The sequence below is a fragment of the Stylophora pistillata genome, unplaced genomic scaffold, assembly GCF_964205215.1.
Source record: "Stylophora pistillata unplaced genomic scaffold, jaStyPist1.2 SCAFFOLD_1317, whole genome shotgun sequence".
NCBI classification, from domain to species: domain Eukaryota; kingdom Metazoa; phylum Cnidaria; class Anthozoa; order Scleractinia; family Pocilloporidae; genus Stylophora; species Stylophora pistillata.
In genome coordinates, this window is record NW_028290826.1 from 29,337 (window position 1) to 56,292 (window position 26,956).

The following is a 26,956-nucleotide window of genomic DNA, read 5'->3' on the forward strand; positions in this document are numbered from 1 at the left end:
AGAAAATGATCCATTGGAGAATTTTCTACGAATTTCCTTGTTTGACGGGGTGAAATAAGTACGCTTTGCAGACCTATCTTTCTCAGCTTTCAAAATTCGTAGAAAAATCAATTCTCATCCGTTTCTCGTTAAACTTACATCGATGCAATCAGCTTTGAAAGTACTTTCCACTAGAACTATAAAAAGAGGAGTTATTTTTGGACCCTTCTCGTCTTTTCTTGCGCGCTTTAAATGTCGTGCGTTTCAATGAATTCATTTACTGCTTATAGGTACAATAGAATAGCTGCTGTAGCAGTTGCCTGCCAAATTTGAAGGCTATAGGAATGAGGGTTATCGAGTTACAGTCCATGAAATGAGTGACAAAAACCATTTTTGCGCCCAATTCATAAAATTGTAAAAAATTCCAAAATCCTTTTCACCACTTCATCTCAACAGCAATTAGTAGACCTGCGTATGGCGTTTTGCGACATGTGAAATGTTATCACACTTCTTTTTAAATGACAATTGAATTTGGATGTGTTTTTTTCAAAAGTCACGCCCGATTGACAGGTGTCGATCAACCTCATTTCCGGGCTAAACTTCAGAATACCCGGCCACTGAAAAATCATTCATCAAATCCTGCTACCGCAGTACCGCAGTCGACATACTTTACATACTTTACCTAATATCTGCATTATATTAAATATCGTGCTTAGTATCTGCATTTATTTCCGGATATTTTGAAACACTCATTCCCTCAACAATTACAATTGCTTTCAAAACATAATAAAACACAACAAATTCTTCATTTCTTAACTTGGCCGGTAAACCTCTATTAACCTTTCATTTGGCTCACTCCCGAGGGTGACCGCCTAATAGAGCTTTGCCTTCACTTTCAATAATAACAAGAACCATTCCACGTTCTTTGAAAAAGCGATGGAGAATTAATCATACATATTTTGTAGCTTAATCATACATTTATATCAATAATAACAAGAAGCATTCTACGTTCTTTGAGAAAGCGATGGAGAATTAATTATACATATTTCTTCGCTTCATCATACATTCTTAACACGCTTTTAAAAGTTAAAGCTTTTCTGTAGTAATATCATAAACTTTCTTTACATCTTTTAAAAATACACTAAACAAATCGTCATTGCGGTGCATGTACCTCCACATAATTTCAGCCAAATATGTGGAGAAAAGATGCTTTCGAATGCCAAACATTGGTAGTTTACACTTTGCATGCCTCCAATGACCTTCAATTTTATTGGTATGGTCACCTTCTTTGTTCACAAATTCTACCGAATGATTAACTGTTCGATGTTCATAACCTTGTTTCTCAAGTGTAGAGTACGCTTTCCAGCAATCAGAAACAATGATAGTTCCAGGTTCAATCCATTTTTGGATAATGGGCAGTAGTGTTTGTTCGTCCCGTTTTTCAACTGCCACGACGAAACATTTCCTGCTGCCTTCCTCGATTCCTCCAAAGACCCACTGGCCTTCGACGTGATGACCTCGGTGGTATTTCCTCTTGCCAAATTTACTCTCGTCGATCTGTACCACTTTTCCTTTTCCACCCAGTTTTTCACCGTTTTCAAGTAGAATTATTTCGCAAACTTCGCGACAGAAGCTGTCCCAGTCCACCCCAGTGCTTTCCGCAAGTCCTACTTCATGTTTTATTTGCGCCTGATCAAGATCCTGGCACCACCAGTATGTCAACTTCAAAATTTCTTCTAAAGTCATATTGCTCTTCTCGAACCAGCTTCCTTTCCTAATCGAAACTTCTGCCTTGTGTCTTTTCCCGTTAACTTGCTTTCTGCATTCCCACTTCAAACCATCCGATCCATCCTCGCACCTCGTCAAACTCATTTCTCCAGCACGCATCGGACACGAACGTCCCTTCGCCATAAGCCCTTCATCCATTAACCAGTACACCAGCATTTCTTTGTCCTGCATTTGCGCTACCAGGTTGTCGTATCGCCACTTCTTGTGTTCACAGTTGCGACCATAACTCCCTTTAAGAGACATTCCACATTGCGTAGCACGTTCCTCTTTCCCTGTTTCTAATGTTGTGGTTTCACTACAAGCACTGGTTTTTGCACTTTTCAGCGCACGTTTCGATCCTATTGCAACTTGTATTCCTTTATCTTCCATACTTCAATTTATATTAAGCAAAGAAAGATAACTTCCAAGTTTCGGAGACCATTAACCTTCCTAAAGCACGCCGCCCTTTCCAATTAACAAAATCTCCCCTCAATGAAAAAATCCCGCACCAAATAACTTCTTTCAAACCATACAATACTATGAACTTTACTAACAATGGCGGCTCGCACCTTTACATCCCGGTTTCAATCAGCTCTATCACAACTTCCCTTTTACTTGCGTTTGATAGGGCAGTCAATTATCTCATAAGCGGCAAAAATAACTTATTTCAAACCATACAAAACTATGAAGTTCACTAACAGTGGCGGCTCGCACCATTTACATCCCGCTTTCAATCAGTTCTATCACAACTTCCCTATTACTTGCGTTTGATAGGGCAGTCAATTATCTCATAAGCGGCAAAAATAACTTAGTTTAAACCATACAATACAATGAAGTTCACTAACAAAGGCGGGCCGCACCTTTACATCTCGGTTTCAATCATTTATATCACAACTTTCCTATTCCTTGCGGTCCGCACTGCTCCCTAGGGGCTATTCCCTTCTCAATCCATGCTAATTTCAGTATATTATACTCGTTCTGGCCTTCCTAATTTCAGTAGATTATAATCGTTCTGGCCTTCAACATCAAAATGTACGCTGTATCCAAACTCAACAAACAGCACGAACAGACATGGATCAACCTTCAGAAAAGGTTGAATTCGTTCCAGTTCCCGTACCACAAGCTATTTCCCAACGAAGATGTTTATCAATTTGTGAAGAATAAGGCCGTCTCCGTCGGAAGCTGCGAAGGATATTTTATTCCTTCGCTGCTAACAACTACAGGCTTCATACTGGCATCCAACAACGCACAAGTTAACATCACCACACACAAGCAACCATTAAACATATTTTCTATATTTGTGGGATACCCCGGAACGGGTAAGTTCAATTGGAATCTTTTTCACTTGCACTTTTACTTCTCGTAGTACCCTTGCTCTCTGCACGCCAATAGGTTTTCATCACTAAATCTTGCTGTAGGTTCAATTAAATTCTAAAAGACCTTCTATTATGAGGCTATCAAATTTTTGTTACTTTTGTCTCCTAAAGGAAAATCTTCTGCTATCCAGTATGCAGCCCAGGATCCACTGGAAAATCTAGGCTTAACCGAAGCCATAATAAGCAAAACCACCTCGTCGGGACTGGTAAAACTTCTTGCGAAGAAGAAGAAAGGAATGATTCTCTCTCCAGAGATCTTCGACATATTAAACAAGCTTCTTAAGTCCGATGAAGACAATGCTACCGGAGATATCCAGCTTCTCTGCAAATTATTTTCGGGCGAGCGCTGCTCATATCACTTCTCTACAGAGGAAAGCAGATTGATCCTTCCAAATACGCCCTTCTGTCTCCTTGGTTCCACGCAACTGGTAAATGCTGCCAAACTGATCGCACGCATTGATCAAGGACACGGCCTAGTGGATAGAATCCTTCTTGCCACCCCCCTTGCCTTTCGTCCAACCCTTATTAAAATGGAGGCAGCCACCGATTATTTATCCACCGAGGTGGTAAGTGACTTCTCTGAAATGTTCGAGAATATAAATGGAATTGACGAAAACGTTGAATTCGTCTTCGACGAAGGAGGGAAGGAGCTACTCAGGGAGAAAATGGACGAGTTCGTAGCTGAGGTCAATGAAGCCATCAGAAATGGGAAAGTGCCACCCAAATCAAAGACGCCAGAACTTATTCCGAGAATAGCTTGCGCTCTACATGTCTTTAATCACGCCCTGGAAGAACTATTGGCCGGTGTACCCTCGTCACAGCCTGATACAACGATATCCAAAACAACACTAGAAAATGCAGCATCTTTCGTGAATCACCTCGAGACACAGAAGGAAATACTCTGTCAGGTTAGCAATCATAACAACAAAAACTTGCATTTTTCTTTAATTACCTTTATTTTGCGCACATTCCAATTATTATTATTAGAAACTCGGCCTTGTCCTATTGAAAATCCGCTTATTTCATTTTTTCTAGAAATGTATTCTATTCGCCGATAGAAAATGATGACGTGCGCAAAGCTCTTTGAATGATTTATCCACATCTTAGAGAGCTTTGCACTTGAGTTTAGAAAGTGGCAGTAATTTTCCGTAGTTTTCCATTACACCGTTTAGCGAATGTTTAGCGAATGTTTTTCAAACACGTGCTTCTTCAATATCTCAGGCAATTTGAAGTAAAAGAAAATGAATCATTACTTGGTTGCGAATTTTTTTCCGCGCTTTTTCTTTTTTTTTTTTTTTTTTTTTTTTTTTGTCATTGGCCAATGTGATGCGATTAGTTTTGTTTTTCTAAACTAATTTTAAAACTACTCTGCTACGTTACCTGAGTCAATCACGAACTAAATAACTATTTGCACAGGTAATCCAGGCTCACTTTTTGCGTCACGTACGCATGTTTAAATAGAGAGAACATATGGAGAGAAGTTTAGTTCTTGAAATTCACTTGAACATGGAAATATACATCCATGAAACTTAACATGTGGCGATTATTTTTTCTCCCTAATATGTACAGTAAGTTTAGGTATAATAATCTTCTTAATCCTTTCCTTCAAAGTAGGGAGCAATTTCCATACCTAAACTTCGCCCTATATGTTCTCTCTATTTAAAATTGTTTACGTGACTAAAATAGTTAGCCTGGGTCACCTCTATATTACCAGAAATGCAGTAATGTTTTTCCGACTATTGTAATGGATAACTCATTGATAAGAGGTGAAGACTAACTTTCTCTAGTTGACTTGCATTGTTTTAAATTAGTTTCTTCTCCTTTTTCAGTTTCTTAAAGAAGTCACAAACGCAGCTTGTGATAAAAGCATCGATCAGCCCACCACAAAAACGATCAGGGACAACGTCTTAGTGACCCAAGGCCCTGTGGTATCTTATCGTTCCTTCAAACAAAAGCGCGTGCAATCGCCGAAAGTGAATTTAACACCGCTACAGAATCATTAATGCAAGATGGCTTTGGAAGAATTGTGGAATTTAGAATACCTAGAGCAAAAAGCACCTGCAAGGTATTTGTGAAAAGCAAGCCAAACCCTTGGCCGAACTGTACGGATGTCAGTCTAAACGAATTTGAAAATGCCTTGGCCAAGCCTCTACATAATGATATTATAGTTCCAATGAGAAAATATCTTCAGGACAATAATCACATCTCGAAATAGCAACATATAAATAAAATCCATTTCTATAGGACAAGCAGAAATAAGTTAAGAAAAACAAAAACCTTCATGGCAATAAATTTAGATTTCCTTTTCAAGATTGATGTTTCAAAAACCATTTCATTGAATGGAAACGTTTTCGCTTTTAACATTGGAATTTAATACCTGCTTTTCAAAAATAACATTTCAGTAAAAGTAACTTTTCTTACATTCTAAGTATAGTTTTCATTCTATGTTTGTATTTCACTGTATTTTTAAAACAGGTGTGTAAAGTTAATAAGCTTCCATCGAGTTTAGGAATTTATGCGGCCGTAGCACTTTATTCTAGTGCTTAGCTCATTGCTTATTAAACGAGTTGCTTATTCAAGAAATGCCAAAAACACTTCAAACTAGGTTTTGGTTTAGGGTTAGGCTTAGGGTTAGGGTTAGAGCTCACTTTATTACTTATTAAAGGACTGCGGACCGCGGTAACAGTTCAGTTTAACACCTAGTTTAATACTTATTCATCCACGGCGGGAGTGCGGACCGCGGTAGCACGTCGCTTGAAAAGTTAGTTAATACGTATTCATCGACTGCGGGACTGCGGACCGCGGTAGCACTTGAGTTTAAAAGTTAAATATCTACATATTCATTTACTACGGTAGTGCGCACAGCGGTAACACTTCATTTGAACGCTTCATTTCATACATATCCATCCACTTCGGTACTGCGGACCGCGGTAGCAGTTCTGTTTAAACATTAGTTTACTATTTATTCATCCACTGCGGGACTGCGGACTGCGGTAGCACTTGTTTTTAAAAATTACCTTACTAGTTATTTATCCACTTCGTTACTGCGGACCGCGGTAGCAGTTCAGTTTAAACATTACTTTACTATTTATTCATCCACTGCGGGACTGCGGACTGCGGACTGCGGTAGCACTTGTGTTATAAATTAGTTTACTACTTATTCATCGACATCGGTGGGTTTGTCAGCGGTAGCACTTTATTCTTTCTCTTCGCAAATATATTTTATTTCTTGGTCCAGCGCGGACTGCGGACCACGGGAGCACTCGATTTATGAAGGGCGTGAGTGGCCGGGTATTCTGAAGTTGCTCCCATTCCCGTACACTAAGTATATGACACGAAAGGGTAACGACTGCTTTGTGACGCCTGTAACTTTGAAGTCGTTTGGATGAAAGTTGGCGTGTCCACACTCTGTCAAAGTTGAAACTTTTTCTCACTTTTACCCCGACCTATTAAAAATGGAAAAATTGCTCTGCTCACAGTATTTTCAACGTCAGTGGTCATTAAACAGCAGGAAAAAGAGAAAAAGGAGGAAAAAGGAAGAGAACAAAAGAAAAAAGAAACACAGACAAAAAAGGGGAACTCCGGTATCGAACCCCGGACCGTCAGATTCTCGGTAAGGTGCCCGCGGCGGTCATGGAGGGTCAAGAGTTCAATACCGGCCGGTGCGCGACTAAACTCTTTTTTGCTTTTTTTGCTTTTTCCCTCCTTTTTCTTCTTTTACCCCTCCTATTTTCATGCACTTTAGCTGCCGAGCATGGTTTTTCTCTTTATTTTTGAAAATAACCATCTTACCGATTTTCACTTGTACATGTACAAGTAAACAAACAAAATGGCGGACTGCACAATGCGATCGTAGTTTTGCTTTTATCGCCTAAGCCAAGGCCTAAGCCAGCCCACGGACACCCGAAATCAGCTTGCCTCTCCATGCTCTATGTATTGGCCCATTTTTTTTGCAAAGAAAACGCTTCCTTTGCCAAACAAACGCAAAACCGAACCGGACCACGTGGTGGCAGCCATTCGCAAGTTGCCATCCTAGTTTTCTGCTTTTAGGCCTGAGCAGAAGCCCAAGGCAGCCCACGGACACCCGAAGTCAGCTTAAGAGTCCATTATGTACCTAGCGGCCCATTCTATTTGCACTTTCAAACCGTTCCTTTGGCCAACAGACGCACAACATGCTGCCAGCTCATTTGCATAATGCCAAAATCATTTGGCGAGGAGAGGTAGTCCTTCTTGCAAGCTACAACAACTACTAAGTCCCCGAAGCAACTCGCAAATCCCAAGCCCAGCTACTCGCCCGACTCGCATTCCACCCACAAAGCCCAAATCTCAACGCATTTTATTTTTTATTACATTTCAACATCACATCACATCACATAACAGCAGAGTTGCTTCAAGAGTCTTAGCGGCTGTTCGCTCGGGTTCTAATCCACTAGACTGAAACTTGGCCCCTGGCCGAGATACCCCTTCCATTCTTTGAAGAGCTCCTAAGGGCTTTACGGAACCTAGAGGCTTCATGATGCCTCCTCGGTCTCACCAAGCCAACCCAGCGGGAACCCAAGTCAAGTGAACCCAAGCCTCAACCGCTCCTTACCCAGCCCAGGCCCCCCTCTCCAAAATTCTCACCAAGGCCAGCTGAAAAATGCCCACCAGGGCAAATGAACATTTCTGCCGAGGGCAACTGAACACTGCCGAGGGCAAATCAACAACACTGTTCCTTCTATCCTTTTTCCTGCTGTAAAAGACCTTTTGCTGTTGATTTTCTCTAACGCTCGCCTCCGTTCATTAGTTATGACTTCGTTCCTATGGAGACTTTGCACCTTGACAGCTTTGCAAGGCCTACACTACTTGCATGGTAGGCTATTGCCTTTTATTTCAATTAACCCTTACCTGACGCTTAAGACTGCTCTTAAAGCAAGAAATAGAGCTAGGGTTAGTTAGAAAAACAGCTAGGGTAACCTAAAACCGATAAGACCCGGTTAAATCTTTCGAATTGCTCACTCTTCAGACAGGGATTCTAAGGGTGAATCTTTCAAATTGCTAACCCCTCAAAGGGTGAATTTTCCAAATCTCTCACCCTTCTAAGGGTGAATCTCTCAAATTGCTAACCCTTCAAAGGGTGAATTTTTCAAATGTCTCACGCTTCTAAGGGTGAATCTTTCAAATTGCTTACCCTTGTAAGGGTGAATCTTTCAAATGTCTTACCCTTCAAATGGGTGAATATTTCAAATGTCTCACCCTTCAAAGGGTGAGTCTATCAAATGTCTCACCCTTCTAAGGGTGAATCTTTCAAATGTCTTACCCTTTCAAAGGGTGAATCTCTCAAATGTCTTACCCTTGAAACCTAACCCTAGACCCTAGCACTACATTTTCTTGATTCACCTGCAGAGACCTAGGTTAGCACCCTCATAGGGGTCAATGGGATTTCTTAACCACCCTCATAGGGGTCCATGGGATTTCTTAAGCACCCTCGTAGGGGTCCTTGGGATTTCTTAACCACCCTCATAGGGGTGCCTGGGATTGGAAATTAATTCTACTCAGTGTGTCAACCTGATGGTGGTATGGACAGCATGAGGGGGTCTCAGAAAAGCAAAAGCTTGACCACTACATACAGTACTGTTTTTTTTTTTTTTTTTTACAAGTTCAATGTCATTTTCAGTCTTGAGGAAAAGATCGAGTGATTTGCCCACTGGGGAGGTGTGGTTTGAAAATTGCAAACATTTGTCTTAAAAAATGGTAGAACTGGTTATTATTATTATTGTTATTATTATTATTATTATTATTATTATTACTATTACTGTAATTATTATTGTGAATTAAAACTGGTTATAGTTCATTTCTGTTCATTGTCCATTCATGAATGTTTTCTTTTTACTTGCACCTTGTAGAACAGGAAGGGTGAAAGCTTTTCAGGACCCGCATTCTCTGCGCACATGAAAAGTTTGTTTCGCAGCCTCACTGGAAAATCGGTGACAATCAACATGCTTCGATCTGCATTCATTACCTGGTCATATGGTAGAGAGTAAGTGGCCATTTTTTTTTTTACTACTATACAATTCAGCAAATAAGTCATGCCTTTATTTAATGATCGCAACAGCAGATAGCCTCAACTTTTGGCCCTCAGAACATAAACATACAATTTCATTTAACAATTCTTTAAGAACTCATTATTTATTATCTAGAGGGCCGCAAGTTTATTAGCCTCGGCTATTTCGTGTTAACCCTCGTTAGATAAAGTCTTGACCTTACCTTACCTAAGAAAGAATTAAAATTTCAGTCAAAGCCATGGATAACCCAAGGATTTCAAAATATCCATTCGAGTAAAAAAAGTAAATTTTATAAAAGATATTTCAAGACCAAATCTTGTTCAATACCTCCTTTGAGACCGGTTGTAATGCCGGCCAATTTAAAATTAGCAAATGTGATTCCAGTCTATAAAAAGGGATCCCACACTTGTCTATCCAATTATCAACCAATCTGCTTGATGTCTGTTTTTAATAAATTCCTTGAAAAACTTGCATGCAATAGATTAGTTGATTTCCTTGAAAAGGAAAAAAGCGTTCTTTGAAAATGAACTTGGTTTTAGGGCTTAGCAGTCCACTCATCACACTACACTTGGTGTTGTTGATAGATTTCAAAGGGAAATTGATGGGCAATTGACAGGCATTTTTCTTGCGGTATATTCTTAGATGTCAGTAAGGCGTTTGATACCATCAGTCACGAGATATTGTTAAGAAAATTGGAGTTTTTATCTCGATGGCTTCTTTAATTCAGTACTTAGTATCCACAACTACTATACACGAAGTGCAGCAAATCAATCTTATTACCTGCCTCGAGCTAGCACAAACTATGGTATTTTTCATATTCGCTTTAAGGACCAAAGGTCTGGGACTCTCTTGGGCAAGATATAAAGTCAACCCCTTTCAGTAAATTTAAAAAAAAAAAAAAATTAAAAATGAATTACTGTGCCAATATTAATGTCACCCTGGTCTTCTGCTTTGACCAGAGTAATCAGTTTCTTCATAGCTATTACTGTGATTTATTTGTTGCTCTAGGCTCTTTTATAATTTATACATATATATATATATGTATTTAGTGTGACTTGATTTTCGTAGAACAGTGCTCAATACATAGAAGTAGAGCGAAGTATATATTGTGGGAGGCCCTCAATATATATATATATATATATATATATATATATATATTTGTTTATTTATTTTTTTTTTATTTATTTATTTATTTTTTTTCCATGACTTGCAAATTTCCTTTAGTCTTAATTATTTCTAGTTTAACTCTGTGCGTGTCCCGACCTTAATATTGTAATTTAATTTATAATTTTCTCTTGTACTAAGGCCATTCATTCCACAGGCAACCAAAACAAAACAAACACTTAAGATGAAAACTCAACTTAAAGATGCAACTTACACTTGGACCAATACCCACTAAATTCAGTGTTGTCAATGTAGCCATCTCTAAGACCAGATTTCCATTTCACAGGGACTGCACAGATGCCCTGAAGGCGTCATTGGCGGCCGCGCTCAGACATTCACGGCAACAGGCTCAGCGGACATACGACCGCCGCACCGCCAATGACCGAAAGAGGCTTGCTGTCGACCTGGCCAGAGGCTACGCAGAGGACCATCTGGACGACGGATCCGACGGTGGCCAAGCACAACCGCAGAGTTCCGATGACTGCCCTTTCAAAGCCGGTGACTTTGTGGCAGTAGTGGAAGAGGATAGCCGGCTTAACTGCCCAAAGGTTTTGATAGGACAGATCCATTCCCTTGGTCAAGAAGGTGAGGTTTCTCTTCTCTGGTACAAGAATGTTTCAAAGAACTTTTACAGACTGCAACACGGCTGTGGACAGTGGAGGGAGAGTGTTGACAGCCTAGTGCCTGTTACTGTGAAAGCGCCAAAGAATCGACCGGGCTTGTATCAACTGTGCACTTCCCCCCGTCAAATACACAAGGTCGTCTTTGCAGATTAGGATATCTTCAGTCCACTGAAGAACTACAACTCTTTTTCGTGTCATTGCTACAAACATTCATTTTGTTACTTGATCATCCATCTCATGCCATTTTAAAGTGTTGCCGTTTTGTTGACGTGATGGTTATGATGTGTGTTATGGGTCACAATTTGAATTTTTTTCAAGTTGGGTTGATTCTCGATTTTCCTCTCGAATAATTAGGGCTGAAACAAACAAATGAAATTGAGAATCAACCCAGGTCTGGAAAAAAAAAAAATTCACTCCGATGCAATGTTGACCTGCAACATGCACGCTGTTCTCACAGGCCATTTGATTGGATTTTAAGAAGGGCATTTTGTATCGCCAAAAAATATCTTTGGAAGTTGAAAAAAAAAAGAAGAAAAAAAATTGAGTCTGAATTGAAAATTGAATTTTGACCTGCAACATACACACGTGTATGCAATTTGAATTGAGTGGGACCCCAGTATTTCATACTTGGCTCCAAGGCTGCAGAGACATTTATTCAGTCTTGTGCTTGTCTCGTAGACGGTTCACTTTTAAAAATCGCTTTCTATGAACAGTTTCCCTTGGAAAAACAAAAGTGGAGGTGTCGGCAGCGTTTGCGAAGGAATATAGCATTTGTCACGTGTGAGTTGTTGAAGTGATTGTGTTGTGTCTTGTGAGGAAATAAATCGATGTGTTTACATATTCTCAGCTGGTATTGGTTTGCTTGATTTTAAAGAAATGCCAAAATGCTGACAGCTTTCAAAACAATAGCTTCTTTGTCCCATGTGAGGGGGTCTGAGAAGTGCTGGATTTATCAAGTCCCACTGAGAAAGATCTTGGATTCCCTTACATGGAGCACTATAGCTATTTGACTGGAGGTGCAGGGGACCGATGGTCACTGTGAAGTTGGCTGGTCTATCCATATATGATTGTGATAGGGAGAGGGGGATAGGTATTCTTTTGCTTGCTTTCGTGCTCTTCTGTTTCGGGGTTTCTTCAACCCTTTCGAGTCACAAAAGTGATCAATAATCCCTACATGAGATGCAAAAAGTTATGAGATTTCATGAAATGATCACCTCAGGAAAAGCGCAGGACCTGCATATTCCAAATTACATGTGCATATGCTCGAATGCACATTGCAGGTTAGCTAACCCTCCAGCCTTGGGAAGTTTCAGGGGTGATCAAAATCAGTTCTCTCCCCTATGAATGCATCATCAGAAGAACAAGTTATGAGATTTCAACCACTCTCTTAAACCAACTCTCTTCCATGAAGATGTCATCATTTACAAAGGACAGCATCCATAAAAATGCTTCAGGTAGAAAACCCTACCCCGATTAAAACCAGCCAAGAAAGAAGAAACTGAATAAAATAACTGCCTTCCTCGTTTCCTTTAAAGATCTGTACAAAGTACTTGTACATAAACAATAGGACATGAGTGCCCTTAAATAGATGCAAAGGCTTCAATTCCCTCTGACCTGACTGAGATGATAAATTGCACTTTTCAGGCCTGGGGTTGGTTTTGTGCTGTTTTATTTGGGTTTTACAACCCTTTCAAGTCACAAAAGTGATCACAGTCAGTCTTCCCCCCACAATATCACTAGATGAGAAGAGAAAGTTATGAGATTTCCTAAAGTGATCAGCTCAGGATAAGTGTTTGGGTATTGTATCAAATTCTGTGAAGAAGGAAATGGAAAGATCACTAGGGAGAATTTGTAAGTGGGTATGGAGGGGGGGGCTCAAAGGGTTGTCGTTCGGAATCTTTGCCTTCTTTCAAAAGAAATCACAACCGCTCTCTCTTAGAACCAACTCTCTTCCATGAAGATGTCGTCATTTACAAAGGACAGCATCCATTAAAATGGTTCAGGCAGAAAACCCTACCCCGATTAAAACCAGCCAAGAAAGAAGAAACTGAATAAAATAACTGCCTTCCTCTTTTCCTTTAAAGATCTGTACAAAGTACTTGTACATAAACAATAGGACATGAGTGCCCTTAAATAGATGCAAAGGCTTCAATTCCCTCTGACCTGACTGAGATGATAAATTGCACTTTTCAGGCCTGGGGTTGGTTTTGTGCTGTTTTATTTGGGTTTTACAACCCTTTCAAGTCACAAAAGTGATCACAGTCAGTCTTCCCCCCACAATATACCTAGATGAGAAGAGAAAGTTATGAGATTTCCTAAAGTGATCAGCTCAGGAAAAGTGTTTGGGTATTGTATCAAATTCTGTGAAGAAGGAAATGGAAAGATCACTAGGGAGAATTTGTAAGTGGGTATGGGGGGGGCTCATAGGGTTGTCGTTCGGAATCTTTGCCTTCTTTCAAAACAAATCACAACCGCTCTCTCTTAGAACCAACTCTCTTCCATGAAGATGTCATCATTTACAAAGGACAGCATCCATTAAAAAGGTTCAGGCAGAAAACCCTACCCCGATTAAAACCAGCCAAGAAAGAAGAAACTGAATAAAATAACTGCCTTCCTCGTTTCCTTTAAAGATCTGTACAAAGTACTTGTACATAAACAATAGGACATGAGTGCCCTTAAATAGATGCAAAGGCTTCAATTCCCTCTGACCTGACTGAGATGATAAATTGCACTTTTCAGGCCTGGGGTTGGTTTTGTGCGGTTTTATTTGGGTTTTACAACCCTTTCAAGTCACAAAAGTGATCACAGTCAGTCTTCCCCCCACAATATCACTAGATGAGAAGAGAAAGTTATGAGATTTCCTAAAGTGATCAGCTCAGGAAAAGTGTTTGGGTATTGTATCAAATTCTGTGAAGAAGGTAATGGAAAGATCACTAGGGAGAATTTGTAAGCGGGTATGGGGGGGGGGGCTCAAAGGGTTGTCGTTGGGAATCTTTGCCTTCTTTCAAAAGAAATAACAACCGCTCTCTCTTAGAACCAACTCTCTTACATGAAGATGTCATCATTTACAAAGAACAGCATGTATTAAAATGGTCGTTCTGATCTGACCTGACTCATATAATAAGCTGGACTTTTCATGCTAGCCCAGTACTTCAATTACCCACGACTGGTATGTGCCAAGACATTGAGAAAAGCCTTAGGTAGTAGATTGTGAGAAATTTCATTTGATCAGCTTGGCGATTTTGCTCATTGACCGAAAAAGGAAGCATTGTTTTGTGGAGAAACTGAACGAAACGAAAAGAAAAAAAGGCTCATCTCAAGGACTCTGCTTGAAGAAAGAAGCGAATTGTCAGCTTCATTTCGGATCTGTACACTCTTTAGATGCTTGAAGGAAGTCACTTGTCGTCTCAATTTGATTTGTACACTCTTTACAGGAATTTCTTTTGTCGGTAAAATATTCTTGCTTTCTCTTCACGGAAAAGTGCTTATTTTTGCAGGTATTTTGGTTAGATTTTGACGTATGATCTCGAAGGGTAATGGGAAACTGCTTTGGCCATCTGCCGTCCAATCGAAGCTTTCGTTCATCATCTCGGCCTAGGGGCTGCGTAGGAGGGCTATGTAAACAAAGGGAGACTCTTTTGGGCTGGATCGATCAAAAGAAATTGTCGGTTTAATACCATATTGTTCAATTATTATTTAATACGATATTGTTCGACCGTCCAAGTCATTCGAGCACCGAGAATGCACAGGCAGCCGCCGGAGCACTGGAACTTGCCCCGTCGAGGCAAGTTCCAGTGTTCGCTCGGCCAAAACACCAAAATAGCTACGTGGGGAAAATCCTCGAATGACGTCAAGAGGCTTTTTTGGGACGTCTATTTGGAGAAAATTGACGTCAATAGGTAAACAAAGTAAGGCAAGATCTATTTTGGGAAATTTGACGTAAGGTGCCCCCGTTATATATAAGTGTCCCCTGGCAAAATAAAAATACATACATATTAAAGAAACGTACTTGAAGCCGCAGCGAGAACCTCTAAAAATGAGCCGGAAAGCTGCGATCTCCGATTATTTTTCATCCAAGAGTTCGAGTCCAGCGAACGAGGAACGAGATTCGCAGGAATTATTTCGGTAGGGGAAGCATTATTTAGTATTGTTTTCAATAGTAGAAATCGCTGTAGCATCTTGTAACACTTCCAAGAGGAATATTGCAAATCGCTTGTTTGTTTGTTTGTTTCCACTCGGAACTCGCTGTGGCTATATACATATGCCCGGCAGCCGGGAATGGTCTTAAATAGACTAAATGCCCGGCAGTCAGAAAATCTCACCGAATTTTCACTGAAAGCTTCGATCTTTCAAGCCTCTTGAGAGTATTAAATGTTTCTTTAGCAAGGTCAAGCGACTCTAAATATTATTTTGGTTTTCTAGCTAGTTCACCATCGAAAGATGCGATCGTGGCCATACTATAAAATGGCTATCTGGTGACACACTTCGAAAAACTCGTCTCAAACCTAACAGCCAAATGAATAAAGGCCGATAGTTTCTAAAGAAAATGCTTGGGGCTGCGTCGGTGGGGGTAAGGAAATAATTTGAACATATCAACAAAGTTGAAATGGTAAATTGACCACCGTTACGATTATAAAAGCTGACCTTTCGAGCGTTAGCCCTTCGTTCGTCGGAGCGAATCTAACAGCGAAATATTTACTTGGCGAATTCCGACTGAAAGCCTCAAGCGATCACTATAATTATTTTGCTTTTACATTGGGCGAAAAAACTGTTGGTTTTTCTTTTGTTTTGTTTCCGTTTTGTTTTGTCTTGTTTTTGTTTTATAACTATTATTATTCCGATAAAATGCTTAAAAATCGAAAAATACATTGAAATGTCTGATAAAAATTTAAGAAAAGCGAGTGCATACACACCTCGGTTCATAATAATGATAGCTATGATAATAATGCTGAACACTTCTTGGCTCAGTATTCCTGGCTTTAGCTATGATTCCCAGAAATAGCTTTCTCATTGCCTTGCTGTTATTCCTTATCATTATGCCTTACTATGATTCCTTATTATTTCCCTTACTATCATATAGCAATAATTTCCATCAAATCTTCTGCAATACAAAATATTAACAGCGAATAAAACGATGAAAAAGAACTCACTTTCGGCTCACATCTGCACCTTTTTTTTTTTTCTTTCAAAGCGTCTGGAAAACTATAGATAACGGAGTCAAATCTGAACAGATTCAAAGTCTAATAATCTGATAAGTAAAAGCATATCTAAAACTATACAGAAAAGAGAAAGGTGAATGGCAAATCTAGAGCCCTTTTATTGTTATTATTATTATTATTATTATTATTATTATTATTATGATTCTCATTATTCTCGTAGATCCTCGCAAGAGAGTGACGGTAGTGGCAGAGACGACAAGAGTCCACCAAGAAGGTAAATGATATCAACTAAATGATGATGACACGTGGAACCAGGGTAAAGCCGTGAAATCTGTTCTCTGTTTTCATGACAGAGTTCAGAGAGAATTCCACTATTACGCTGAAACTTTTGAGAAAGATAGCTTACGTGACTTTTGTAAGGCATTCGACGTGAACTCGGATATTCTGGTCAAACCGCCGATTATGCCTTCTTAACCTATGGTTTCACTTCTTGGGGCAGCAGGCGTAGCTAGTTCATTTCACCGTGATTTCAAATGCATTTGGAACGAGCCTAGACAACTTAACACGATCGCGTATCTTGTTCTGTGTAGGAAAAACCAGAGAAGTCGAAAAACCAGTGGCGCTGGAGCAAGGTAGGATCCTCATGTTTTCTGTTTGTTTTTAGTAACCCAGGATCTGCGATATATCTTTGGTGTACAATTTTGTCGCGCGCACTCGGTACGTTCTGGAAATGGCCACAATCTGTATCTATTGCCATTGTTACTTGTGTAAAAAAAAAAAAAAACAAACAAAAAGTGTGTCTGTCTTGGATTTTCAGACAGTTGCTTGACACGGAGGCTGCAGCGGAAGGTGGTAGGAGGTGGGTCAAATCGCTCCTCTACTTGGCCCATTTTTTTCCCTTTTCTCTTTTGGTAGCCGTAGGGTAATGGTCTAATAGGAGGTTTTTGCGCCGACAGAGCTGACGACCACGATGATGAGGAAGACGTGCAGACGCCCGGGGACAGGACATTTTTAGTGCCAGAAGAGGAACTTGTAGAGGAGAGCAGTCAGTCCTTTTACCGAAAACAGGAGGCACTTTCCGTCCAAAGGGACGCGGAGACTGTACAGCCATACTTTCCCTTGGCATTCGCAGAATCCCCGGACAGGCCTCTAGCCTTCAACTTTGATTTGTTCTTGTTGGACAGTCTGACGCTGCCAAGACACATAGTGCCTCGCGACTCTGATGAGGAGAGGGTCTCCAACGCACTTACCTTCGAAGACGCAGCCAGCGCAATACGTTACTGCACACGCAGCCTAGAGATTGGGTGGAAAGACACGCTTCCTTTGCCCTCTCCGTCTGATCCAACCCAGAAGTCTTCCCGTCGCAAACATCTACTCAGAGACCTGAACAAGTGGGAACTTTTCCGACGTGACGGGGCAAAGTTGACCGAAGCCCTAACTAGCAGACAAGCGCCTTTAGACAGCAATTTAAACCTGGTTCGCTTGGACAGGTAGGTCGCTGGTTTTTTTTCGTTTTCTTTTTTTCATTTTCATATGATTTGATTTGATTTCCGCGTTAGGCTTAAACTCTTACCCCTTGGCTAATGGTCGGAGTATTTAGATCTCCTATTTTTTTTCTCTTCTTTAAATGACTTCGTGGACAGATAGATCTAGCCCGCCGGACCTTTGGATCATTTTTTATCACCTGTTACCGGCCAGTCAGACTCGCCTAGGAAGGATGCTCAGCTTTTCCCTTGAATGAAACCAAATATGAGCAAAGCATCTACTTGCAGAGACTTTGACTCGATTAGAATGATTCCTTTTGTGGAACAATATTCCAATTAACAACAAACATATGAAACATATTCCAGTTGATGCTAGGCAGTCAGAGCCCCTTGGCTCTTTTAGGGGCGAGCTTCAGGATTTTGACTTTAAAAGACTCTTACATGTCTTTGATGGCGAACATTATCGCACTTTTAAAATAATCTGTCCTAAATGTCGTCGGAGCTACAAACCCACTCGGTTTGTAGCTCTTAGATTCTAGTTTTTGCCTCCTTTTTGCGTGAGCGTATTAGATCTAGGGAATGGAGGGGGAATAGGATGCTTAGTTTTTTGTTTCAGTTTTTTTTTTTTTTTTTTCGGTTTCTCTTTCAGTTTTGTGTCTCTGTTTTTCGTGCACTTTGTAGAAATACTTAAGTAAATGAATCAATCCATTTCTTTCCTTAATTCTTGTTTGGTAATCCTTCGTCTCCATGTAGGTTTGGAAATATCATGGTCTGGAATGCACCTCCCTGGTCCCTGGCCAGCCCAGAATACACGCACGGCTTTCCCAGGAAGCTCGTTACGCAAGACCACGGGGGTTTTCTACCGGGCAACATAACAGTGTCGGCGAAAGCCAGTAATCTGACGTTGAGGCGACTGGCTGTGTGCGACGTGGCCTGCTTGGTAAGTCGGGCAACCACCGCGGGCTCAGGTCTCAGCAGGGCGCGACTCCTAAACCTCAGGTACGCGGCCATCAGATATCAGAGCGGAACATTCTGTCCGCAGTACCTTGCGTCCGCCATGGTGGAGTACGGCGTGAGCTTCGCCACCTTTGAAGCCCTATCGCCGGAGACCTTAGAAACGCTTCACTCCAACCTGAACCCAGCTTGGAGAGAGGGCGACGAGTCGTCAGCCGCGGAGGGATCCAGCCCTAGCAACGAGGAAGACGACGACGCCGACGAACCCCTGATAGAGTGTCCGCAAAGCGTCATGCGGGAAATCGGCAAGTCGTCCAGCGACGGCACTGCGCAACGCCAGTCCTCCCGAGAGAAAGACAGACTGCTCTGCGATCTGCTCGCGCGGCTAGCTAGCCAACCTGGGCAGCAGAGTGACTCCTCGTCCGAAGGGGACGGCGGTGGGGCCGAAAGGGCAGCAGAAGCCACCACCTCCACGGCTGTCGCCGGCCTTGCCAGAAGAAAGAAGAGAAGGGCTTCCTCTGTAGGCGGTGCTAGAACCAAGGCGACGCGCACGGAAGAAAGGGCGCTGCCTGAGGGCGGACAACCAGGTAATGATAAGGCTGAAAAGCAACCGCGTTAACCAACTGCTGCCTTTTGTTTGATTGTCTGTTTTGTTCGGTTTTTTTTTTTTTTCTGTTCACATTATTTATTTATTAATTTATTTATCTATTTATCTATTTATTTATTTTATTTTATTTTATTATTATTATTTTTTTTTTTTCACTTTTTTAATGACAGCTGGAGCAGGAGCGACGACCACAGGCCAAGGCGAAGGGCAGACAGCGCAAGCAGAGGCAGAGGATCGCTGGGGCCTGAGGCACTCGTCGGTGCCGGGTCTCCGAATGGAGGATTTCCCCGACGAGGAAACGTGGCAGGCCGTGTCAAACTTCTTCAGAGACCACCAGCCACTTCGCCAAGAGGTAAACTTACATTCGTGATCACCGATCAGATCATCACTGTTAAACCCTGTTGGATCATTTGTGTGCCTCCTGGCGCACTGGTGATGTATATCGTCAATCTTGTTTCCCCTTCTTGTTGTCTGTCCCAACAGGAACTACAAACTGCCATGGCCAGCACAGCGGCAAATGCAGGAGGACGCGCTTGGAAAGAAGATCCGGAGGCAGTGCAAGAGGCCACCAGCCAGCGAGTCGCAGACGCGCACCGTCAAATGGTGGCCGAGAAGATGGCAAGCCTCTTTGTCATCTGCGCCGCTGCCTGTGACTGCCCAGAGGAGAGCTGTGCCCTGAAGGCCGGTCGATTTTGGCCGCAGATGGAGCCAGCAGACCCCTGTCGGCGACAACCACCATGTCCCGTCTGCAGGGTGTTTGCTCGCCACCTGGATCTCTGCCATCTCCTGGCTAGGAGCTCCACTAGCAAGGGCGCCCTCTTCAGCCGACTGCTGGCCAGTGCGGTGGCCGTCCACCAACTCTACGAGCTGGCAGTCCCCAAGTCATTGCCCCCCGGCCAGAAAACTACGAGGAAGCAGTCTGTAAAGGCCTTGCTGTGCTCCCTTTTAGAAGTGGAAAGAAATAGGTTGCAGTGCATCCGACGCATCGGGGAGCTAGCCCTGCTGGTGCCCCAGCTGCTCTGCGTTCAATTGTCCAGTGGTCGAGCGGCCTTCTGGGAACAGCTGCGGAGGGTAGCAAACACGGTCATCGCCCAACGCGGTCGACAGGCCAAACTGCTGGCTCTGGAAGCCATCCGTAAGAGGTTGCCCGACGATTCTTCCTGGAAGGACTTTCTGACCCCCTCTCTCCAAACCTGAAAAGTGTCCTATTCTAAATGGCAGTGACTGCGCCTGCGAATGACTTGGACTTTGCACGCGTTCAGATTTTTCAATTGTGTTAGGGTTAGTTTGTTTTTCTTCCTTCCTTCCTTCCTTCCTCGTTCTCGCTGTCATGTTCTGTTCGTCACTCACCGGCGCGACCGATCGCCGGTCTAGGACTCTTTAGCATATAGAGGTTCGCTACTATGTTAGCTATGTTAACCATCTTGTCAAAAATGTAGGTAGTCTCGCCCTTAAGAATCTCAGGAGAAACAATCACTTCACAAGCTTTACTTTTTACCAGTTCATCAGGTTCGACGGCTAGGAATAGATCAACTGATTACAAGTACTTTTAAGTTTGAGAGGAAATTGAATGTTTTATTGTAGTGTAGCTTCTTATTTAGTTTGAAATGTGTCTCAGTATAATCATAAGTTGGCTAGATACTATTTTGTTAAGTACACGAGCCCACAAGCTTTTTACCTTGAATTGTTATCGTGTATAAATAAAGATTCTACTACTACTACTAGTTTTATTTCAGGAGGACGCTTGTAAACTGAAGCCACTCCATTAAATCTTGTTTTACAACGAAAACAACCACTGTGTGTGTGTGTGTGTGTGTATCTTAAATTGTTGCTCTAAGGGTTGGGTTTTTGATATCTACAGGTGTTTTCTTCTCTTCTATTTTTTTTTGTTTTTTCTTTTCGCAAATAGATTTGGACATATTATTTTTGGAAAATTGCAGAGCGCAATTGCATTCAAATCTATGAAAAAGAGTCATACTGAAATCAGAAAATCCAAACTCAAACATTAAATCTAAATATCTCCATACTCAAATGATTCCAAGTCATATGTTATTAAATCATCCATATCAATCATCAACATTTTGTTACAGGTTTCAGTTCTTCATCAGTTTGGTTACAATAGTAACACCATTAGAATGGAGAGATCCATTTCATGTCAGAGTGGCAATACCAAAGGAAGGAAAGATGGGAAGAAATCTTGGGAACAGCTTACCGATGCCAAGTGGCCATGCCGAAAAAAAGTCAAACTGTAAAAATGCTGTGTAGTAGCACGACTCTTTACAGGAATTTCTAAATATCCTGGCTATGCTACCGTATTTAAGCGAAAGAGAATGTCAGATTGCTCGTTAGAAATTTCATGGCAATTCTAGGTTTGTCAGGGTCGACGAAAAAGTCAAGTTTGTGTGACTAAAACTAGAGACCTCGTTTGGGAGGTTGGAATTTTTTTGCCCTATGTACTTCTATAAATATTATCCATACCTCCCCCCCACAGAAGGGACTTTTCTTAAGACCCCCTCCCAACACTCTGGAAATTGCAATGAAGGTTCATACATTTCCTTGAGGCTTTTGGCCTTTGAGATTCCCCCCATTCCCAAGAATTTTCAACCCTCTCTTTAAGCGGAGTATGGACATTTTCTGGAACTACACAATGCCAATTAGGTTGTAGCCTTGCTTCTGCAGTCCTACAACAAATGTAAGAGGACAGAAAGCATAGGAAGTGTGTTTTTTTTTTTTTAATGTGAAATTGAGAAGAACATTGGCACGCCATCCACAAATGCCAGTATGAAATGACAGACCACTTTTTCACAATCAAACAGTGATTAACACAATGGTTAACACACGCTTTTAGAATGAAATAATTCATAAGTAGTTTTCCATAATCCTCCAAATTCCATTCAAACAAGCTATGATCGTATTTACACCAAGTTCCACATTCACATGGGAAAGTTTTCATTTGGCATTGTCACATTGTTTGGAACTAAACATTAGAAACTAGGTTCTTTTAATAATGTTGTAAACAACTTTGCTATTTGTTGTTCACAAAAGTAAGTGAAATAGAAATGGAGAACTTTCACTTTGCTTCCCTTGTTCATTTCATTAGCAACTCTGACTAATTTCCTTGCAAAGACACTTCCCCTCTGTCGTGTGCTTCATTTCGATCTTGTTTTTCTCACTCACATCCTTTGGGAAGGAGAATTGTGAGCATATCCGTACTCACACAAAGTAATCATGCCATGCAATACATCCTTGATCAGTTATGATCAATCCATCACTATCACTAGTAGCTTTGAGAGTTATTGTAACAGTTTCAATTCCTAGTGAAACCACTCTTGGAGCTGGCTCTGTAATTGACCATAGCCCACCACGGTTCTATTACTTGAAATCAGATTTTGCATGCTTTGCAGATCATTTCATGTTGCTGGACCTACAACAAACAAAGAAAAATTACGATTCGTGCAACATATTGCTACAACCAGCTAAAAAATTCCATGTGAGCTGTTTCCAGCAAGTACTTCTCATATTAAACCAGACATTCAGTGTAGCTTCTACAGAAAAACCCTGATCAGTCATTGCAGCTAGGACATGTATATCTAAGTCCAATTTTTGGGGCTGTAACATTTTTAAAAGGCTGACTCGACTCAGTAACTTGCCATGCCCCGAATATATCTCCGAGTGAACGTTTTGGGTCGGTAGAAAGAAATTAGACACCTCAATTAGCACAATCGCAACTTACATGCTGCTTAACTGCTGCTACAAACTGCTGATTGACTCTTTCATCGCCTTCTAAAATGTCTAAAATAACTTCCAAATCGTCTCCCCATAGCAAGCGCCATCTTGTTTTGAATGTGACTTGTACCTTCAACCTCAGAGGGCTCCCATTGTTCTTATCGTTTGAACTTCTCCGGCTTTCATAACCACTTCCCGTTCCCTCTATTAACTCTGATCAAACTTTATGATTCTCTCATAGTTAAACACCGCCTTTCACAAACTCCAGATTCTCCCAGCCGCACGCCATACATTATTCATTCTAGTCTATCGAGGGAACAGTTCTTCTAAGCCCCAGCCCTCTCGCGGCGGCCGCATCAAGCCCTCAAAAATTCAACTTTTTAGCTCATCCTCAAAGTTTATCATTCTCTCATAATTAAACAGCGCATTTCACAAACACGAGAGTGTGACAGGCGCGCGCTGCACTTTCTATACTATTGAGGGAACAGTTTTTCTAAGGCCCAGCTCTCTCGCGGCGGCTGCATTAAGCTCTCAAAAATTCAACTTTTTAGCTCATCCTCAAAGTTTATCATTCTCTCATAATTAAACAGCGCATTTCACAAACACGAGAGTGTGACAGGCGCGCGCTGCACTTTCTATACTATTGAGGGAACAGTTTTTCTAAGGCCCAGCTCTCTCGCGGCGCCTGCATTAAGCTCTCAAAAATTCAACTTTTTAGCTCATCCTCAAAGTTTATCATTCTCTCATAATTAAACAGCGCATTTCACAAACACGAGAGTGTGACAGGCGCGCGCTGCACTTTCTATACTATTGAGGGAACAGTTTTTCTAAGGCCCAGCTCTCTCGCGGCGCCTGCATTAAGCTCTCAAAAATTCAACTTTTTGTCCAATCGTCAAACCCCAGGGGACGACACAGCCCCACTTTAAAAAGTCCATGATCTCACCTAATCGGCCTCTATTCCTTCCAAACGCTGCCGACTGAACACCGCAAAAGACAACTCAAGGGTTAAAACAATCTCTTCTCCCATCCTAAGAGAGAAAAACCAGCGGGAAAAAAAGATGGCCTCTCTCGTAGACCTGTGCTATGCTTCCGACGACGACGAATCACAGATCCTAGACTTTCACGATCAAACCACGCAACATCCTCCGACTTCGACTTCGACTTCGAGTTTATCGCCTGTAAGCCACGAGGCACAGGCAACGCAGCAAAAATCACCACAACCAGATTGCCTTGGCCAATTGGACAGCCCGCACCATTTGACTCCTACACCTACCCGGAAAAAACTCACCTACGCCCTAAGTCCGCGAGATATCCCACCCGATGTGGACGTCTTTCTGGATGCTGTTTCCAATTACTTCACTAGAGCGGTGAACCTTGAACGACAAAGTGTAGCCGTCGCGCAGTCCACTTTCCTCAAAGCGCGTGAGCGCATGATGTGTAAGTCACTACATGAACACTTATTATTCGCAGTCAATTACCTTGCTAGCTTATTCGCATTCAAATATCTCGCTCGCAAGCAAGTAAGCAACACACACGTGCGTCACACCTGACCTGATTTTCTGTTTTTCTGTTTCATCTCAAGGCTACCTTGGATTTTTGAAGAGATATCTCGGAATGGACCTAGCACCAGATGTTTTTCTCCGCCTAAGTCTCATGGAACAATATTTCAACTTTCTCAGGGTGAGTGCAGATTTGAATTTTGGCAATTGTTTCTTGTCGCCTTTAGGAAATAACTTTGCCGACAAAAACTGCAAAACTGTCTCAAGCCATCTGATAGGACGGCAACAAAGGTAAAAGAAAAGGAAAAATCACAAATTGTGCCATATTTTCAGGCAAGATAGAACCGTTGTGCCCCATAAATCATTCGAGTTTTTCAGGCTTCATTGCTTTTGTTTGACCAGCTTTCAAAAGACGTTCTTGTCTTGCAAGTTTGCAGCTTGTTCAACGTCAGCAATATTTTTAACTCGGCCAATGCCCTACTGGTCTCCCCGCAGCCGTCACGTTTCGCGCGGCGAGACACGTGCTTGCTTGAGACAAAAAGGACACCTTGACAAATATGACATGACGCCCTTAGACCGCTGACCATAATGCTTGTCTCTTGAATCAAAATGGCTGCCGGAACTACTTCGCCGGTCAGTTCAGCTCTGCCAATTTCTCTCACTTGTTTTTTGGTTGTACGTGACCTTCAATAACCTGGATTTACTCAAATGTTGTTGCTAGGACGAGAGGCAATGCAGTTCGGCGACAATTTCAAACCACGTGAGCTCACTGCTTTATGCGGTGAAGTTTCTGCATAAGGAACACGGTCCCGGTTTCAAGGATGTACAAATGATTCGTCAGTTGAGAGCACAGGCAACGATATTTCAAAAGCAAGGCGACAGAGAACGGCCTTCGTCGCGAGAAGAGTTCGAAGCCCTAAATCGCTGGCTACCCTGGTGAGTTGTCTTTTGTTCTTTTGAGCCAGTACCTGTCAACTGGCAAATTAATAATTTTAGCAATGATACTGGTATACTGTAGGGACCAATGGATTTGTTATTGTCCATTTGAGATATGTATCAATCAACTTGAACTGAAGTAACAGGGGAATCAGGAAAATTGCCCTTCAGAAAAGCAGTTGGAGAGCAGTTCCCACATGGAATGTCTTTGTCAGTGTTTTTTAGCTACATTCCCACAAAGAAAGTATTAAAGATGTTAGCATTAGCACAGGGATTGTCAACAGTTTTACCACTTTCAAGAATACTGGGAAATGTAATCAGCTTTTACTTTACCAATGTTGATGATTGATATCTAATTCCAGACCATGTTTTTCTCATATTCATCTTATTACACAAAAAGTCATTTTTAAAATAATCGGATTTGCGAGCTATAATTTTTTTCTTTGACAACACTATTCCTGAAGTTCTTACGAAGATACATCAGATTAGGATTTGAATGTGGACACCTATAGATCTGGGAATAGAGCTTATCTCTGTATTGTATTTTGGCAAGAATGCATTTAGTGATACCGGGCTTGGTAGACGACTTGATTTTGCGTTTGGAGAGCTTTCGACACGGTGCATGATAATTTACAAGTTGAGATATCTGATCATAGCAAAATATTGAATCCAGTGTTGGCATCTATAACGATCACTTGAGATGTTATTCCAGATCTAGACGTGAAAATTAAGTCATTGATAAATTTCTCTTCACCGAGTTTGGAAAAGTCATTTTTATAATAGTTTAAAACTTTATATAGTCTACATGTGAGCAGGCTAACAATTGTGCATGACATTGCAATATTTTTTGTTATAATTTTAGAATTACATCTTCAGAAACTATTTCCTATGATAACCAAATTATCATACACACAGGATTTGCATCATAAATTTCCTTTAGAATGATCACACCTAACTTCCAAAATTCTAGAGAATTTCCTGCTATTGCTCGATTCCTTATAAAAGAAGTACAGTTAGTTAGTTTAACTCAGTAGTTCAGAGTGTCCAGACCAGCACTTACAAGCTCAGAACCTCTTGGTCACAGAAAAAGTAACTCCAGTACATTTAACCTCAAGGTAGTGACCTATTTTACTGAGGATTTGGTATGTCACATTTGACCTATTATTGTATGTCTTACAGTTTGAGTTCAAGAATAATATGGTTCATGTGTACTTATCTCAATCCAATTGTTTAGTCTTTGCTTGAGTCCTTATATTAGTTGATTCATGTTCAAAATGTGTCAAGATTGCATTCAGCTTTCAGAACCTTGCATTTATCTGTATACTTGACTTAAAGTTCATTGGTGAAATCAGATATCTCACTACAGTCTTCATTCTTTAGTCCATCAGTAATGACAGATGTTGTCCTGTCACTGAATGAGATTCTACCAGTCTTCCTAGTTTTAAGTCCAAGGAAAATATGAAATTGTGATTGAAATAATTCAGTCTGAGATTGTGTACGATCAGGAATTGAGGAAGATGATTAGAGACTAGATTACCACTGATGGCATTCATAGCATGAGTATTTGCAAATATATTATCAATGAAGGTTGCTGATCTTTAAGTAATACGTGTTGATTGTGAGATGCAAGGTACAAGA

At 41.3% G+C, this 26,956-nt stretch overlaps 4 protein-coding genes, 2 long non-coding RNA genes and 1 pseudogene across 6 annotated transcripts; 5 read left to right on the top strand and 2 right to left on the bottom strand.

Moving 5' to 3' along the window:
• Nucleotides 1-572: 572 nt before the first annotated feature.
• LOC148715839 (uncharacterized) lies at nt 573-2,723 on the bottom strand. Its single transcript, XM_088746419.1, has one exon. The coding sequence runs from the start codon at nt 2,134-2,136 to the stop codon at nt 1,066-1,068; it is 1,071 nt and encodes a 356-aa protein (XP_088602545.1). The 5' UTR covers nt 2,137-2,723; the 3' UTR covers nt 573-1,065.
• LOC148715840 (uncharacterized) lies at nt 2,705-3,696 on the top strand. The gene is made up of 3 exons (XM_088746417.1): nt 2,705-3,065; nt 3,234-3,575; nt 3,686-3,696. The coding sequence occupies exons 1-3, from the start codon at nt 2,777-2,779 to the stop codon at nt 3,694-3,696; spliced, it is 642 nt and encodes a 213-aa protein (XP_088602543.1). The 5' UTR covers nt 2,705-2,776.
• On the top strand, nt 3,673-5,424 carry LOC148715841 (uncharacterized; annotated as a pseudogene).
• A 3,503-nt stretch (nt 5,425-8,927) lies between these two features.
• LOC148715842 (uncharacterized) lies at nt 8,928-11,793 on the top strand. Its single transcript, XM_088746418.1, has 2 exons — nt 8,928-9,141; nt 10,617-11,793. The coding sequence occupies exons 1-2, from the start codon at nt 9,053-9,055 to the stop codon at nt 11,104-11,106; spliced, it is 579 nt and encodes a 192-aa protein (XP_088602544.1). The 5' UTR covers nt 8,928-9,052; the 3' UTR covers nt 11,107-11,793.
• A 3,164-nt stretch (nt 11,794-14,957) lies between these two features.
• Nucleotides 14,958-20,949, top strand: LOC148715843 (uncharacterized). The gene is made up of 8 exons (XM_088746415.1): nt 14,958-15,078; nt 16,333-16,386; nt 16,703-16,744; nt 16,930-16,971; nt 17,069-17,602; nt 18,350-19,137; nt 19,328-19,509; nt 19,641-20,949. Exons 1-8 carry the CDS (start codon nt 14,990-14,992, stop codon nt 20,352-20,354), a joined length of 2,445 nt encoding a protein of 814 aa, XP_088602541.1. The 5' UTR covers nt 14,958-14,989; the 3' UTR covers nt 20,355-20,949.
• A 546-nt stretch (nt 20,950-21,495) lies between these two features.
• LOC148715844 (uncharacterized) lies at nt 21,496-23,337 on the bottom strand. Its single transcript, XR_015995815.1, has 2 exons — nt 22,891-23,337; nt 21,496-22,581 (listed from the first exon to the last, which is right to left on the bottom strand). It is a non-coding gene; the product is annotated as an uncharacterized LOC148715844 (long non-coding RNA).
• Nucleotides 23,338-24,426: 1,089 nt separating this feature from the next.
• LOC148715845 (uncharacterized) lies at nt 24,427-26,539 on the top strand. The gene is made up of 2 exons (XR_015995814.1): nt 24,427-24,563; nt 25,104-26,539. It is a non-coding gene; the product is annotated as an uncharacterized LOC148715845 (long non-coding RNA).
• Nucleotides 26,540-26,956: the final 417 nt, after the last annotated feature.